We start from the raw sequence: 14,992 nt of genomic DNA on the forward strand, positions 1-14,992 counted from the left end.
AAATATTTTGTAATGCTTGGAAAGGCAACAGTGGAATGGAGAAATCTTAAGGGTTCCCGGCACCTCCCTTTTCCTTATGTCTTTCGAAAGCACCTTTATATATTTAACGTCACCCACTTAATAATATTGAATTCATTTAGCTAGAGTTTTCAGTAGTGTTTCTTAACCAACTTTTCAGTATTTGGATGCTAACTTCCTTGAGCCTATATCTATTTTTTAGATTAAAAAAATAAGAGAACACGAATGTAAATTTCTTTGATATGTGGTCATCGATTATACTGTGTATAATCATTGTGCAAACTCTATAGTATAATGTTTTCCATTTTAATTTCACTGACTTGAACCATCACTCAGAATGTTATGACTTTTCCCCTTTCAGGTGTGATTGGGGTAGGCCACTACTGCAGTCAGAGGGGCTTCTCAGATGGCGTGAGAGATTCAGTAAAGAAATTGGTCCCCCTGACACGTCGACTGTGGCAGATGACCAAGATGAAAATGCTCCCTACCCCTGCAAAATTCCATTATGTGTTTAACCTTCGAGATCTTTCTAGGATCTGGCAGGGAATGCTGAACACCACCTCAGAGGTTATCAAGGAACCAGATGTAAGTGAAATATAAGAGGAGAAAATAAATGGCATCGTTATTTATTCTATTCCCTAGACTGTTATTCATAATGTAATGTTTAGTGGGATGATGAAATATTTTGGGATGTTTTAGCATGCATTTTTTTTTATGCCTTTCAACTAACATAAATAAGGGAAAAGTACATCAGGAAGTTTCTTTTGAAAAATTCCAATTAAATTTATATTTAAAGAAATAGTATACATAGTTATTTTCTAATGAATGGAATAAAGTAAACAATTGATCTTATTTTCCCATTATATTTTTCTTATACTAAATAATGGAAAGAATCAGTATTGATTTTATTATGTAATAGTCTCCATATTTTAAACTTGACATCTTAGCTTTAAAAAAGTAATTATCTTTATAAACACTCAAAATTGAAGAGACCATTTTGTTGTTAATCATCCACGATCTTTCCTTTCCGTGTAACTAGATGAACTAAAACAATTATGTATATTGGTATAATTAAGAAGGGACAGAAAAGTAGAAAGTCCATTTGGCTGAGAAATGAGCATTTGTACACACACTTGAATATAACAGTTCCTAGCATTAAAAGAATTCTCTTCAAACTAGAAACATTATGGAAAAATTCCAAAGCATGGCCTGTGTGCTCAGGCTAAGGTAATATTGGCTTCCCTTTTAGCTTTTTATGGAATGGAGAAGGTAATTAAGCAAATTGGCTTTAGGGATTTGTCCACATCAATACACAGGAACAATTGAGATATCAAACAAACCATCACTAGGCATATTGAGTAGTGACTATAAAAAAAAAAAACCCAGCTTTGCCCCAGATGCTCACAAAGTAGATAACCACATGGCTGACTCCAAAGAAAGACGTTTTGGGGAAAACTCACTTTCCTTGTTACAGAGAACAGAAAATAATTTTAGCAGCAGGGAACATTTTATCTTGTTTTTTTTTCCCCTCAAAGTCATTGACACATTAGTGGCCATGCAGAATGTAGTTCCCCAGTATTATTTTTTGAGTAGCCAGATTTTGATGCTTACTTGAAATCATCATAAATATTTCCAGCAATTGATGTTGTCGTGAACTTCTGTCTTAATTAACTGAATCATTGAATATATTTTACTAAATTCCTTTTAAATTTTGGTAACCAAATATAACCAATAGCATTTTATCATTAGTAATATAATAGCTTAAAAACCCCCTAACCTGCAAAATGTTAGCAAGCTCAGAAATTTCCACCAGTCTTTCATATCAGATGAACTTGCTATAGAAACAAGTGTATCGAGCAATTAATATCCTCAACTTCCAATGAACTTTACACCTTGGATTACATAGACTAGGTGATTGTTTTGTTCAGATAATCCAGACTTTTGCTGCAAATTTCCTTCACATCGTGTTAAGTAAACATACCCTTCTAATACTCAGTTATATATGTGAAAATTGTTTATATACTACATTTTATTTTCTACTCTGGCCACATGAATGTAGGTGTCTTATCCAAACAGACTAATTTATCACAGGTTTAAGACTTTTATGTAGCATATTACCTTGTTGGTTAATCAGAGTCATTTTAGTGATTTGTCTAGGTTTGTTTTCATTTTAATGTAAAGACTGAACATGAATAGACACTACTGTATTTGATATACTTGATTAGACCAACTTGAAATAAAATACTTTTTTTTAAGTGTATTTTTTGAGAGAAAGAGAAAGAGAGTGAGAGTGTGTGTGCGGGTTGGGGAGGTGCAGAAAGAGAGGGGGACAGAGGATCCAAAGAGGGCTGTACTCTGACAGCAAAGAGCCTGATGTGGGGCTCAAACTCACCAGCCACAAGATCGAGATCATGACCTGAGTCGAAGTTGGATGTTTAACCGACTGTGCCAACCAGGCACCCTGAAATGAAGTATGTTTTAACCTTAAGTTTTAATTTTTTAAAAAATATTTTTAATGTTTATTTATTTCTGAGAGAGAGAGCGAGAGTGAGAGTGAGAGCGAGAGTGAGAAAGAGAGAGAGAGCCTGAGCGGGGGAGGGGCAGAGAGAGAGGGAGACACAGAATCCAAAACAGGCTCCAGGCTCTGAGCTATCAAGTCCCACGTGGGGCTCGAACTCATGGACCTCGAGATCATGACTTGAGCCGAAGTTGGAGGCTTAACCAACTGAGCCACCCAGGTGCCCCTAACCTTCAGTTTTTAAAATGTAGCATCTTAGATCAGGAAGGATGGTGCTCTATAATTTTGTCAATTTGATTCCCAACTATGGCAAATAGGAACGAATAACACATTTTAATTCTGTTTTCAACAGGATCTGTTAAGGCTGTGGAAGCATGAGTGTAAACGTGTTGTAGCTGATCGTTTCACGGTTTCCGGTGATGTGACCTGGTTTGATAAGGCTTTAGTACGTTTGGTGGAGGAGGAGTTTGGTGAAGAGAAAAAACCCTTGGTGGACTGTGGATCTGATGCTTATTTTGTGGATTTCCTGAGGGATGCACCTGAAGTGACAGGTAAAGAAGTGAAGCAGAATTTGAAATTCCCCAAAGGGATACTTGAAGACAGAAGGTTCAGGTTAGGGATGTTGAGTTTCTGGCTAGGAAAGTTTACTGAAACAAGCCTGGGACATAGTAGTTTCTCAATAAATACAGAATGCGTGGATACTGATGGAGCTCAAAGATTAACTATTTTTTATACCTCTCAATCCTGCATATAAAGTAGATTTAGGAGGGGCGCCTGGGTGGCGCAGTCGGTTAAGCCTCCGACTTCAGCCAGGTCACGATCTCGCGGTCCGTGAGTTCGAGCCCCGCGTCAGGCTCTGGGCTGATGGCTCAGAACCTGGAGCCTGTTTCCGATTCTGTGTCTCCTTCTCTCTCTGCCCCTCCCCCGTTCATGCTCTGTCTCTCTCTGTCCCCAAAAAAATAAATAAACGTTGAAAAAAAAATTAAAAAAAAAAAAAAAAAGTAGATTTAGGAGGCAGGATAGAGTAGAAGAAAGTGCCCAGGATTTGTAGCTGTCACACAGTGGTAGGTTTGTGGAAGGGATCTACCACACGTTAGCTGGATGACTCTCTGGACTTGAACCTCATTCTCCTCCCTTAGGAAAATGGAAATAGTAATATATGCATCATGGGGCACTGCGGGAAATAAATGACATATTATCTGCAGAGTGGCTTGGCAGTCTGCCGAATGGAAGGTAGCAAAAACCTTGGTTTACGAACATAATTAGTTCCGGAAACGTGCTTGTAATCCAAAGCACTCGTATGTCAAAGAGAATTTCAAGAACCATTGGCTCGGTTGAGATCATGTGATATTCGGCGACACATACTGCTCATATTGCAAGACATCGCTTGTTTATCAAGATAAAATTCATTAGAAATGTTTGCTCATCTCGCGGAACACTCACAGAACAGGGTACTCGCAGTCCGTGGTTTTCCTGTAATTGTTATTTGGGTCATCCCGAGTGTTGAAATTAGAAAAGCCTCAAATACCTGAGAAAGCCATTGAATCTAATGGGAAAGAGGTGGGTGATGTGGCCATAAGCTTTCGTGGTTATGGTTCTATGCAAAATTGAGAGATATGTTGCTTGTCTTCTTATGCAAAGAGGTAGTGCTCCAATTACTTTTTTCCTTCAGAAATAACTGAGTGTAAGTAGACTATTTCTCTTTCATTTAATTACCTTTTTTTTTTAAAATACTGGAAGTGAATTTTAAGTTAATTTCCATATTTAAACACATGCTATTTGTATCTTCTAAACGGTTGAAAGTGACCAGGCAGCCCCTTTCCAGATTTGAAAAGGATGTGTGTGATCTATCAGAAGTTCCCGAGTGACAATTGCAAAAGGCAGTTTACTGCTAGCTATGCAGTTGGAAGGATCCTTCCACAGAAAGAAGCTGACACATTTTACTTGAAATCAGGTCACCTACGTACAAAAATCCTGTAGGTGTAAGAGCATTTAAAATTAGAATTTATGTATCTCATTTGCTCTAATTCAGAAGGGTAAATAATAAAAATTTATGTCTTTTATTTCCTCTAATTCAGAAGGCTAAATAATTAGATTACGGTTTCCAAGCAGCAAAGCACAACTGGGGCACTTTTGCTGGGTGGGTGTGTGGGAGGCAAACACATGACCTTTGTTGATTCAAAGCGCTTTGTTTCTCAAAGCTTGAGTTGAACATTTATAAAAAAAAAAAAAAGGTGAAGTGACTATTGAAATTTAATTAGTGAGGGCTTTGCAAAGAAGCCAATCTTCATGGCTATGTTAAATCAATTTTCTCGCTTTGTTATGTAAAGGTTAATATACTGTTATATTAGGACAAGGTCAATTGACAATAATTATGTACTATTAGATTTGGAAGATCCACTCACTCTTCTAGTACCCAGTGAATGTCTAAGTTGTTACTGGCATATTCAACTCAGGTGTCACTCTTTTTCCTGTTACTAATGTGAACCAATAGTAAACTTCCAGAGGCCTCATTTAGCTTTCCTTTGGCATTATGCCTTATAGTCAAAGATGGAAAAGTGTTAAGCTGGTATGTGTTTCTAATTTTTAAAAAAGCATATTGATTTCAATAATCTTTTCCCAGTGACACAATTCAATATGTTTATTTAGGAAATCATTATTCTGTTTTCTCTCAGCCCTCTACCTCCGTTCCCTAAAATTCACTGTATCTTTGCTGCTAACCTGAAACTCCTGAATCATAAGAATTTCCTCAGCAAATGCAATGACCTTTTTCTTTTCATCTTATTAAAAAATTCTTTTAAGTCTTCATCTCTCTTGCTGATTTTTTACACTAAATCCCTGTTTTTCTGACCTTCATTTTGTCCATGAAGCGAATATTCCCGGAAGGTTCATTGAAATGCCAATATTCAATTATGGATTCAAATTAAATTCAATATATATTACATTATTTGAAATTGGCCTTTTCTAGGCAGAAAGGAACTAAGATTGCATATGACCACAAAAATTCCAATGTTTTTACTATTGTTTGCTTTTTTTCTTTTCTAAAAATACATATACTATGGCATTTGGGTGAAAATCAGTATCTTTCAGTGTTAAATTGTAGAGTTATGAGTGTATTAATTTATGTTGAAGGAAGTAGTAAAGTCTGGCAATTTGAGGAAACAACTGAATTGTTCCCCCAACTTCCTAGGTGAAACATCTGACGAGGCTGATGCCGAAATGCCCAAAATTTATGAGCCAATTGAATCTTTTGATCACCTAAAGAAGCGTTTGACTATGTTCCTGCAGCTGTATAACGAGAGCATCCGTGGCACCGGCATGGACTTGGTGTTCTTCGACGATGCCATGGTTCACTTAGTCAAGGTCAGTGGCCACGCCCAGTAACACCTCCCCAAAGTGACGGACGGTTTCTGGGGCTTCAAACCAGAATTTTTACCCCTCTTTTGTTTTCATCTCCTAAGAGAATATTCAGTGTAAAAAATCAACTCAATGTTGGAGTCCAGTTTAATTTCAAAACCGCAACGTGTGACACCTATAGGCGGAAAATCAGCCTGAAAATCAGAGCATGTAAACTTCCAACGTGTGATATAACCTTATTCAGTGTTGCTACACAGCTTCCAGCTCAGTGTTTTCACTACGTAGGATGAATGTGGTTGACATCTGAGTTCAAAGCACAGGCAGAAAGTCTGCTTATTTTTTGTATTATGCAAAGGAGAGCTGTGAAAAGTAGTGCGTAAGCTTTGAAGACATTATGCTTAGTGACATAAGCTGGTCACAGAAGGGCAAACACTGGATGATTCCAGTTGTCTGAGGTACCTAGGATAGTCGAGTTCATAGAGACAAGAAAGTAGAATGGTGATTGCCAGGGGTGTAGGGATAGGGAGAGTGGGGAGTGTTTAGTGGTACAGAGTTTCACTTTGGCAGGATGGAGAGTTTTCGTGGTGGTTGCACCACAATGCCATTGACCGATATGCCTGAGGGTCAAGATGGGAAGTTTTAGGTCACATGTATTTTACCACAGTTAGAAATGATAATAAGAAAATACTGCATGAACAATTGACTTTGAGCTGGGTGAAAATTTTGCTAGAATGAAATTTACCAGGAAAGTACATTTTCCTTTCTGCTTTGTCATAGGGCTCATTCAGTATCTCTTCCTAAGATAGTTGATTTTCAAAGACTGGAAACAAAATATATTATTTACTTGATAACTTATGTGATCTAATTTATTTGTGGTGGTAGATAATCCCATTTTATTGTATTTATTTATTTATTTATTTAGAGTGTGGGCAAGTGTGCGAGTGGGGGAAGGGCAGAGGGAGAGGGCTTGAGAATCTTAAGCAGGCTTCATGCTCAGCAAGGAGCTCCATGGAGGGCTTGATCTCACGACCCTGAGATCATGACCTGAGCCCAAATCAAGAGCTGGATGCTTAACCGACTGAGCCACCCAGGTGCCCCAAGATAATGCCATTTATTTATTTATTTATTTAAAAAAAAATTTTTTTTTTTCAATGTTTATTTATTTTTGGGACAGAGAGAGACAGAGCATGAACGGGGGAGGGGCAGAGAGAGAGGGAGACACAGAATCGGAAACAGGCTCCAGGCTCTGAGCCATCAGCCCAGAGCCCGACGCGGGGCTCGAACTCACGGACCACGAGATCGTGACCTGGCTGAAGTCAGACGCTTAACCGACTGCGCCACCCAGGCGCCCCGATAATGCCATTTAAAATCTGTTGCTGATATTCTCACTTTGTTGATGTCAACTTCTTTCTCAGACTACATCCTTTCAGTTAGAAAAAGGACAGCTTGAGGCTGAATTCCATTGCTTAGGTTTAATCATGAGGAGCAACCTTATAATTGCAAATTGTCTCCTCTCATAATTACTGAATCTAGAGTTCATCTAGACGACCCTCCCTCTGAAAGCAGAAGAGGGTGGGGAAGGCTCCAGGACATCAGGAAGAGGGAGGAAGATGGAGAGGCTGGTCTGGGTTGGGTACCCCCCCACCCCCCGCCACTGCTGCCCCCGCCGCCCCCTGCATGAAGGCATTTAGCTTGGACACTTAGAATACTCAGAATCTGAGACATCTGTGCTGAATTATGAGCACAGATATCCTTCCAAATATAAATAATGATAGTCTGTCATATTTAATGATTAAAAGGAAGAAGAAAAAAAAAGAAAATGATACCAAAAGCAACTTCATAACTAACGTCTCTTGGGGACAAAATCTGACTGGCCTAGGATTTCATAATGGCTCAGATTGAAATGAGGCTATTGTTGGGGCACCTGGGTGGCTCAGTCGGTTGAGCGTCTGGCTTCGGCTCAGTCATGGTCTCGCAGTCTGTGAGTTCGAGCCCCATGTCGGGCTCTGTGCTGACAGCTCAGGGCCTGAAGCCTGCTTCCGATTCTGTGTCCCCCTCTCTCTCTGCCCCTCCCCCACTCATGCTCTGTCTCTCTCTGTCTCAGAAATAAACATTAAATAACATTAAATAACATTAAATATTAAAAAAAAAAGAAATGAGGCTCTTGTTAGTCTCGTGCTTGAATAAGTTCTCTAGAACTGTGTCATTTCTGTGTTTCAAACACAGAGTATGAGCGATGAGCATTTCTTCACTTCAAAATTGTGGGCACATGACATTTGAGGCACAGGTGACTCAGCACAGGGTCTTTGACTGTTTGCCTCAGTTTCTCTCTCAGGCTCTTGTGTCTGCTCTTGAATTGGCTGAAGAATTCCTGACTGGAGTTTTTGAGCTAAGATGCTCCATTCCTCACAGTCTCCTAGGCTGACCCTCTCTTCTATTTGCTTGTTTCCTGTGGACAATACATCCAAAGTGTCACATGGATGTGAGCCTTGAAATATGTGACCTAGTTATAAGATGTGATAGACGCTACAGGATAGAATTAAGATGAAATTTATAGCAAACCAGGATGTGATATGAGACCAGGCATATTTCTTAGTTCCTTTCTTCAGTAAACTAATGAGCTCCTGGGTAGCTCAGTTGGTTAAGCATCCGACTCTTGATTTTGGCTCAGGTCATGATCTCAGGGTTGGGAGATTGAGCCCTGCATCAGGCTCCATGCTTAAGATTCTCTCTCCCCTCCCCATTCTCTCTCTCCCTCAAAATAAAATAAAATAAAATAAAATAAAATAAAATAAAATAAAATAAAATAAAATAATGATTTTCTTTCAAAACAGAGAATATCTCTGTCACAGCTCTTTTGCCTCTTTGGTTAAGATTTGAACCATGACATGTGTGGTTTTTTGTGGTCTCGCCCCTGCCTAGCACTCTAGCCTGTGACTTATGCTCAGCTTAGCATGTAATCAAGCAAAATCAGCTACCCATGATGAAACGCACCCTTCTTCCAGACAACTTCACCCACGTGCATTCCCAACAAGTGCCGTGTCGTGTGGAATTTATCTGTGTTGTGTGTTTGTCTTCCCTGCTGGGCAGCAAGCTTGTGAGTGTGGGGCACCCAGTTTATTCACTTCAGTATTCACAGGACGGAGAATAGGCACGCTTGAGATGCTTGATAAATGGGATTGGAATTTAACCAAGTCCCCACTGAGGCCCTAGTCAGCCCTTTGCTGCCTCATCTCCTGATGTTTCTGGACCTAGTACTGAAGTTCCCACCTCCTAGGGATACCCCAGGCCTGTTGTCGACTCTGAGACTTTGTGCACCCCAGCCCCTCTTCTTAAAACGTAGCCCAACTCCTGCCTGGCCTGCCCACTTCTTTGTAGGAGACTCGTAGTTATCTTTCAAGATCCAGATCACGCTCCAGCTCCACACCTGAGAGTTGCCTTTGCCCAGCAGCACCGTTTCGTTTGCCGCCATTTTTACCTGTTTCCACATGCAGCGTGGTACATCCCCACGTTTCTGTTAGCAGGTCTCTCTCCTCTGCTAGCACATGAGCACCTGCGGGGCAGGCTGGGCATCGTTAATTTTTAAAATATTTGCTAAAGGAATTGAAAACTGAATAGTTTTATCTCGCAATCTATAGAGTAGGAGAAAGATAGTAGCATTTGAAGGTCCTATTTGACTGTGTTTTCTCCTTTATTCTTTTTGTATTCTAGGGTATGAGTTTTTGAATCTCTTTTAAACCCTTCTACTTATTTATTCATGTATATGTTCATTTGTCGTATGCGGTTTGAGGGTTTAACGTGTGCTAGAAACTGGGAATGGAATATTGTAATGTAAGATCTAGGCTGGTTTCAGGAAAAGATATTGGGTGGAGGTTCCCAGTACCTAATTATCAACAATTATTTCAACCCTTAATATATTCACCAACACCAACGGAAGGAAATGGTTAGGACAAAAGACATATATTTGAAAAATACTAACCAAGGAAAGACACAGAAGATTCCAGTGTGGAATATGAATAGACAGCAGCAAAATCATTCTTGCCAGTACTGTTCCTTACCTGCCTACAACAACTCCCCTGCCTACAACTGAGTAGGAGCCTGGAAGGACCAGTGTGCCACCCACCCATGCCACAGGCTCTCAGGTCCACAACAGAGACGTGAACATGATCTTCCTTTCCAGGGGCTCACACTACATTGGGAGAAATAATCCAACAGCCATGAGTAGTCCCAGAATTTTATTATATCTGAATAAAAAGAAAAAAAGAGTAGTCCCAACAGGAATAAAGTGTAGCCCCTGCCACAGGAGGTAATCCTGAGAAAGGATGTTTACCAATATGTTCGTCAACATATTGCTAATCCCAGGTTACCCCAGCCACATAGAAATGATCCGTCTCAGTTCCATTCTCACTATCATTAGTCTACAGAAAAGTGGGTATCACCCCAGGCTCAGACTGCAGTTAGGTCGGAAAGAGAAGTAGTTATCATGTAAAGAGAAAAAAGCATCCAGGAGAATCCTACACTGAATCCCCTCTGTGGGGGTGTTGGAAGCCTGATGGTGTAAGCAATTCATCAGTAACAATAAAGCTAAAGAAACATGGGCTTCTGAACACCTGGGTGGCTCAGTTGGTTAAGCGTCTGACTTTGGCACAGGTCACGATGTCTCATGGTTCGTGAGTTCCAGCCCCGTGTGAGGCTCCATGCTGACAGCTCAGAGCCTGGAGCCTGCTTTGGATTCTGTGTTGCCCTCTCTCTCTGCCCCTACCCCACTCGCTCTCTCTCTCTCTCTCTCTCTCCTCCTTCTCTCCCCTCCTTCCTCCTCTTTCTCCTCCTCCTCCTCTTCTTCCTCCTCCTCCTCCTCCTCCTCCTCCTCGTCATCTTCCTCTTCAAAATTCCATCACCAATGCCACATTTTGGAAATTTTCTGCCCTTCGATTTAAATGCTCTGCCATTGTTCAAATGTGGAAGATATTCTAATCAACTCTTCTGTATTCCAAGGATATACATTGTCTTGAAATTTCAGTCTCTTTCCTGTCCCACTGCGTTAGGTTGGGAGACTGAAAGGAAACATCCAAGCCTCCTCTACTTCTTTTCTTTAAAACCCAGAGCAGGCCAAAGAGGGACTTCAGCTGACTTCTCTGTACTCGTCTCCTCTTGTTTCCCAAAGGCACCCCCAACATATGCCCTGTCTGGTACTCTTCAAACACCATTCTATTTCAGAAATGCTGTCCTTCATCCAGCCAGCGTCTTTCTCCATTCCGATCCTGAGACACATATGGCTTCCCAAATGCTTCTTTTGCGTAAAGAGGAAAAAATGGAATATTTACATGTTGAACAATGATCTGTGTCTTTTCTATTCCGCATTCTAGATCTCACGTGTCATTGGCACGCCCCGGGGAAATGCCCTCCTGGTGGGGGTGGGCGGATCAGGAAAGCAGAGCCTGACGAGGTTGGCTTCGTTCATTGCTGGCTATACTTCCTTCCAGATCACTCTGACAAGGTAACAAGCTTTCACTTTAATTAACCTGAAATGGATTTTGATAGCAGGTTCTCAGAGGCCACTTGAATTTAGAATGCATTTTTCTTAAACATAAGGAATCATAATCATTTTCCTTCTTAAATCTTGAGTTATCATTGTCCCCTTTCAACCTTTGTTGTAGATATGAAATTTTCACATTAATAATTTGCTTTTGAGATATTTCAGCCTCTCGTTGTAAATAGCTGCCCCCCTGCACTTATGCATGCCATGAGTGTTACCTGTATTCCTTTTGGTGTATTTCAGAAGAAACTTCTCCCTACTAGATGTTAACTCAGGTTTCAAGAATGTTAACAAACTAGAAAAATAACTGAGAAATTTGTATTTATTCATTTATTCGTACATTTAAAAATATTCGTTGAACACCAGCTATGCACCAGGCACTGGCTAGGTGCTAGGGAGCACATGGCAAGTCTGGCTCGTGTCATCACAGAGCTTACAGTAGTCAAGGGGTCAGGCACCTGAGCAGTTCATTCAGTAAGGTGTCGTATGTAGGGGGCGCCTGGGTAGCTCAGTCGGTTAAGCGTCCGACTTCAGCTCAGGTCATGATCTCATAGCTCGTCAGCTCGAGCCCCGTGTCGGGCTCTGTGCTGACAGCTCTGAGCCTGGAGCCTGCTTCGGATTCTGTGTCTCCTTCACTCTCTTCCCCTTTCCCATTTGCTTGCACGCGCTCTCTCTCTCTCAAGAAGAAATAAACTTTTAAAAAAATTTTAAAAAATAAGGTCGTATGTAGGTGCTATTATGAGAAAGAAATAAATGCAGACCAGCTCCTATTGAAACCTGAGGGAGGGACTCCTAACCTAGTGTGGGGGATGGTCAGAAAGGGCTTTCTGGAGGAAAAGATGGAAACCTGAATAAGAATAGGAGTTATCTCAGAGAAGAGGAACGATAAAGAACGTTCCAGGCAAAAAAGATCAGCACATGTGAAGTCACATTGAGGCCCTGGAAGAAGTAAATATGGGTGGGTGTGCAGCATAAGATACTAAGTGGGGAAGGAATAGAAAAGGAGGCCTTTGAAGATATGATAAGGAATTTAGACTTTATCCTAGAGCAACAGAAAACCATTAATGAGTTACCCCTAGGAAGGGCCTATGGGTTTGTATGTACAGAAAATGGATGGAAGGGGCTAAACAGGAATAGTTATAAGGCGTCCCAGGGATCTAGGCAAGAGATAAAGGGACTTGAGTGGTAGCAGTAAGAATGGAGAAAAAAGGACAGACTTGAGATCGTTGGGAAGTTGAACTATTGGGCTTGGTCCATCCTAGTTCTGGCTTGGAAAGATGATGCATACACTGATGCAAACACTCCTCAAGATAGGGAACCCCAGGACAGTTGTTCTCGGACATACATGTGTGGGGTGGGCGGAACCAGGTAGTGAAGGGCCAGCATGAAGAGAAAAGCAGGGGTGATTCAAAGGGGCTGAATTTCAGGATTAACCAAGATGAGAAACAGGAGGCCAGTTTGCGAAGTTTAGTTGGGCTGAAAATTATAAGAGGTTAACCTGTAGGTGTGGGACTAGGAAGTCTTGCCTTTTGGGCGTTGCTCTAGAGTTTTGGTTTGGCCCAGTAGGGCAAAGTGTACCCATCTGTCTTACTGATGGAGGCCTATAGATATCTACTAGGGCAAAGATCAAAAATGATTAAACACTGGGTTTAAGGCCCAGATATTCATGTGTTGTTGTTACACTTTCCATTTGGTTCACATTATAGGCTTCTGCTTGGAGAATAAATCTAAAAGATTGCTGGTTTTTGTTTTGTTTTGTTTTTTTGGTTTTTGTTTTTTGTTTTTGTTTTGTTTTCAAGTACTAGGACAGAGAGAAATAATTCTAATTGCCTTGTGTATAATTGTTCTAGTTTGGATAGAAGCAGAATTTGATAAGTGATATCCTATACAGGAAAGAGACTGGGCTCTGAGATTTTTTTTTTTTTAATGTTGTTTATTTATTTATCTTGAGAGACAGAGAGAGAGAATGTGAGGGGAGGGGCAGAGACAGAAGAAGAGAGAGAATCCTAAGCAGGCTCTGTCAGCACAGAGCCCTATGCAGGGCTCAATCTCACAAATCTTGAGATCATGAACTGAGCCAAAGTCAAGAGTCAGATATTTAACCGACTGAGCCACCCAGGTACCCCTGGACTCTGAGATTTTTGTTCCCAACATTTATTTAAAACTGTACAGTTTTCAAAGCACTTTTATATGCCTAGGCTAATTTGGTCTTTAAAAGAGCTTTATGGGTTAGCAGGGCATATAATATTAGCCTATCTTACAGTGGAGACTCTATAACTTGTGGGAAATCCCAGATCTACCTGGGAATTAACCAACAGTATTTCTGGTTTCTGGTCTGGCTGGGCTTTGTGCCACAACGCCTCAGGAAAAATATCTTGCACCTCCTCTCTCTGTGATAAATTAGTTCCTCTGCATGTCATAGTGGGAACGCTCTGTTACTAATGGAAAGGAGGGCCAAGGCCTGCTAGCCTTCCCATTGCCTTCAAGAGGCCATCTTACTGCCTACACCTCTGCATAGCTATGTGGCCAAGAATCAGGAAGCAAGAGCCTCACATTCTGGAAACACAGACATTTGTAAGAAGGCTCGGGTCATTATTTGAGGCAGCGGGCCCTTGATGCAGGGGACTGGACTGGAAGTTTTTCCAAGTCAGGAGAAGCTGGGATGAGGTATTTTTTTTTTTTTTTTTCCTCCCTGTCTCCCTCTCTAATGGGGAACTGCATCTTTGAAATTCTTTTCTAATCTCTCAGATCTCACTTCTCTAGACATTTTCTTAAAATATTGATGCCTGGTAGTGGGATTTCTGGTTCTAGGATTTAGGGTTTAGATGATCAAAAAGCACAGAGCAAAGAAGTTAAATATTTAGTAGCTTTAAAAAAAATCAGAAGGCCATTTGCTCTCGTGCTTTGAACTCTGAGTTTATTTAATGACAAAAAATTTCAAATAATAATTCAGTAAGTCTGAATCTCTAGGATTGGAAGATCTTTATTTTTACTTTTGGTGGTAATGGGCTGCCCTGTATTGGGACCTCCCTAATATTTCATGATTGCAGGCTGACTTCCACTAAAGGATTGCTTTTCATCGTGAAAGAAGATTTAGAGTGTGATATTCCGTGTTTCCAGCTAGTCTCCTACTGTGTACTGATTGCTCAGAAAACTCTTTTATGTGGGCCTCCAAAGATGTGTTGGAGGATGAGAGGGCAACATTCTTTTTTTAACATTTTACTTTTTAAGTAATTTCTCTACACCCAATGCAGGGGTTGAATTTACAACCCCGAGGTCAAGAGTCACCCACTCTTCCGATGGAGCCAGCCAGGCGCCTGGAGAGGGCACCATTTGTAATGAGGCATGTCCCTCACCCGAAAGAATAAGACTTGAAATTGCTTCATTTAGATTAATTTGTGAGGTGTCATTACAATTCCAGTGGCAGATAGGTCCTTAGTAAACATCCCAATTTAACCTTTGTTTCAGCGTTACCAACAAGTATTTTCAAAAGGAAACATATATGGCTTCAGATGACACTTCGTTGTGGTAAAAACAGTATTTTGGTTTCAGGTTGACTTTTT

General features: G+C 40.7%; 1 protein-coding gene across 1 annotated transcript in view; it reads left to right on the plus strand.

The window, feature by feature from the left end:
• DNAH5 (dynein axonemal heavy chain 5) overlaps window positions 1–14,992 on the plus strand; it is a 286,976-nt gene that overhangs the window by 187,861 nt on the left and 84,123 nt on the right. The window contains 4 exon segments of the mRNA XM_045441848.1: window positions 380–603; window positions 2,889–3,087; window positions 5,727–5,899; window positions 11,260–11,390. Of these exon segments, the coding sequence (XP_045297804.1) occupies window positions 380–603; window positions 2,889–3,087; window positions 5,727–5,899; window positions 11,260–11,390 (727 nt within the window).

Source organism: Leopardus geoffroyi, chromosome A1 (genome assembly GCF_018350155.1).
Source record: "Leopardus geoffroyi isolate Oge1 chromosome A1, O.geoffroyi_Oge1_pat1.0, whole genome shotgun sequence".
In the NCBI taxonomy this organism is placed as follows: domain Eukaryota; kingdom Metazoa; phylum Chordata; class Mammalia; order Carnivora; family Felidae; genus Leopardus; species Leopardus geoffroyi.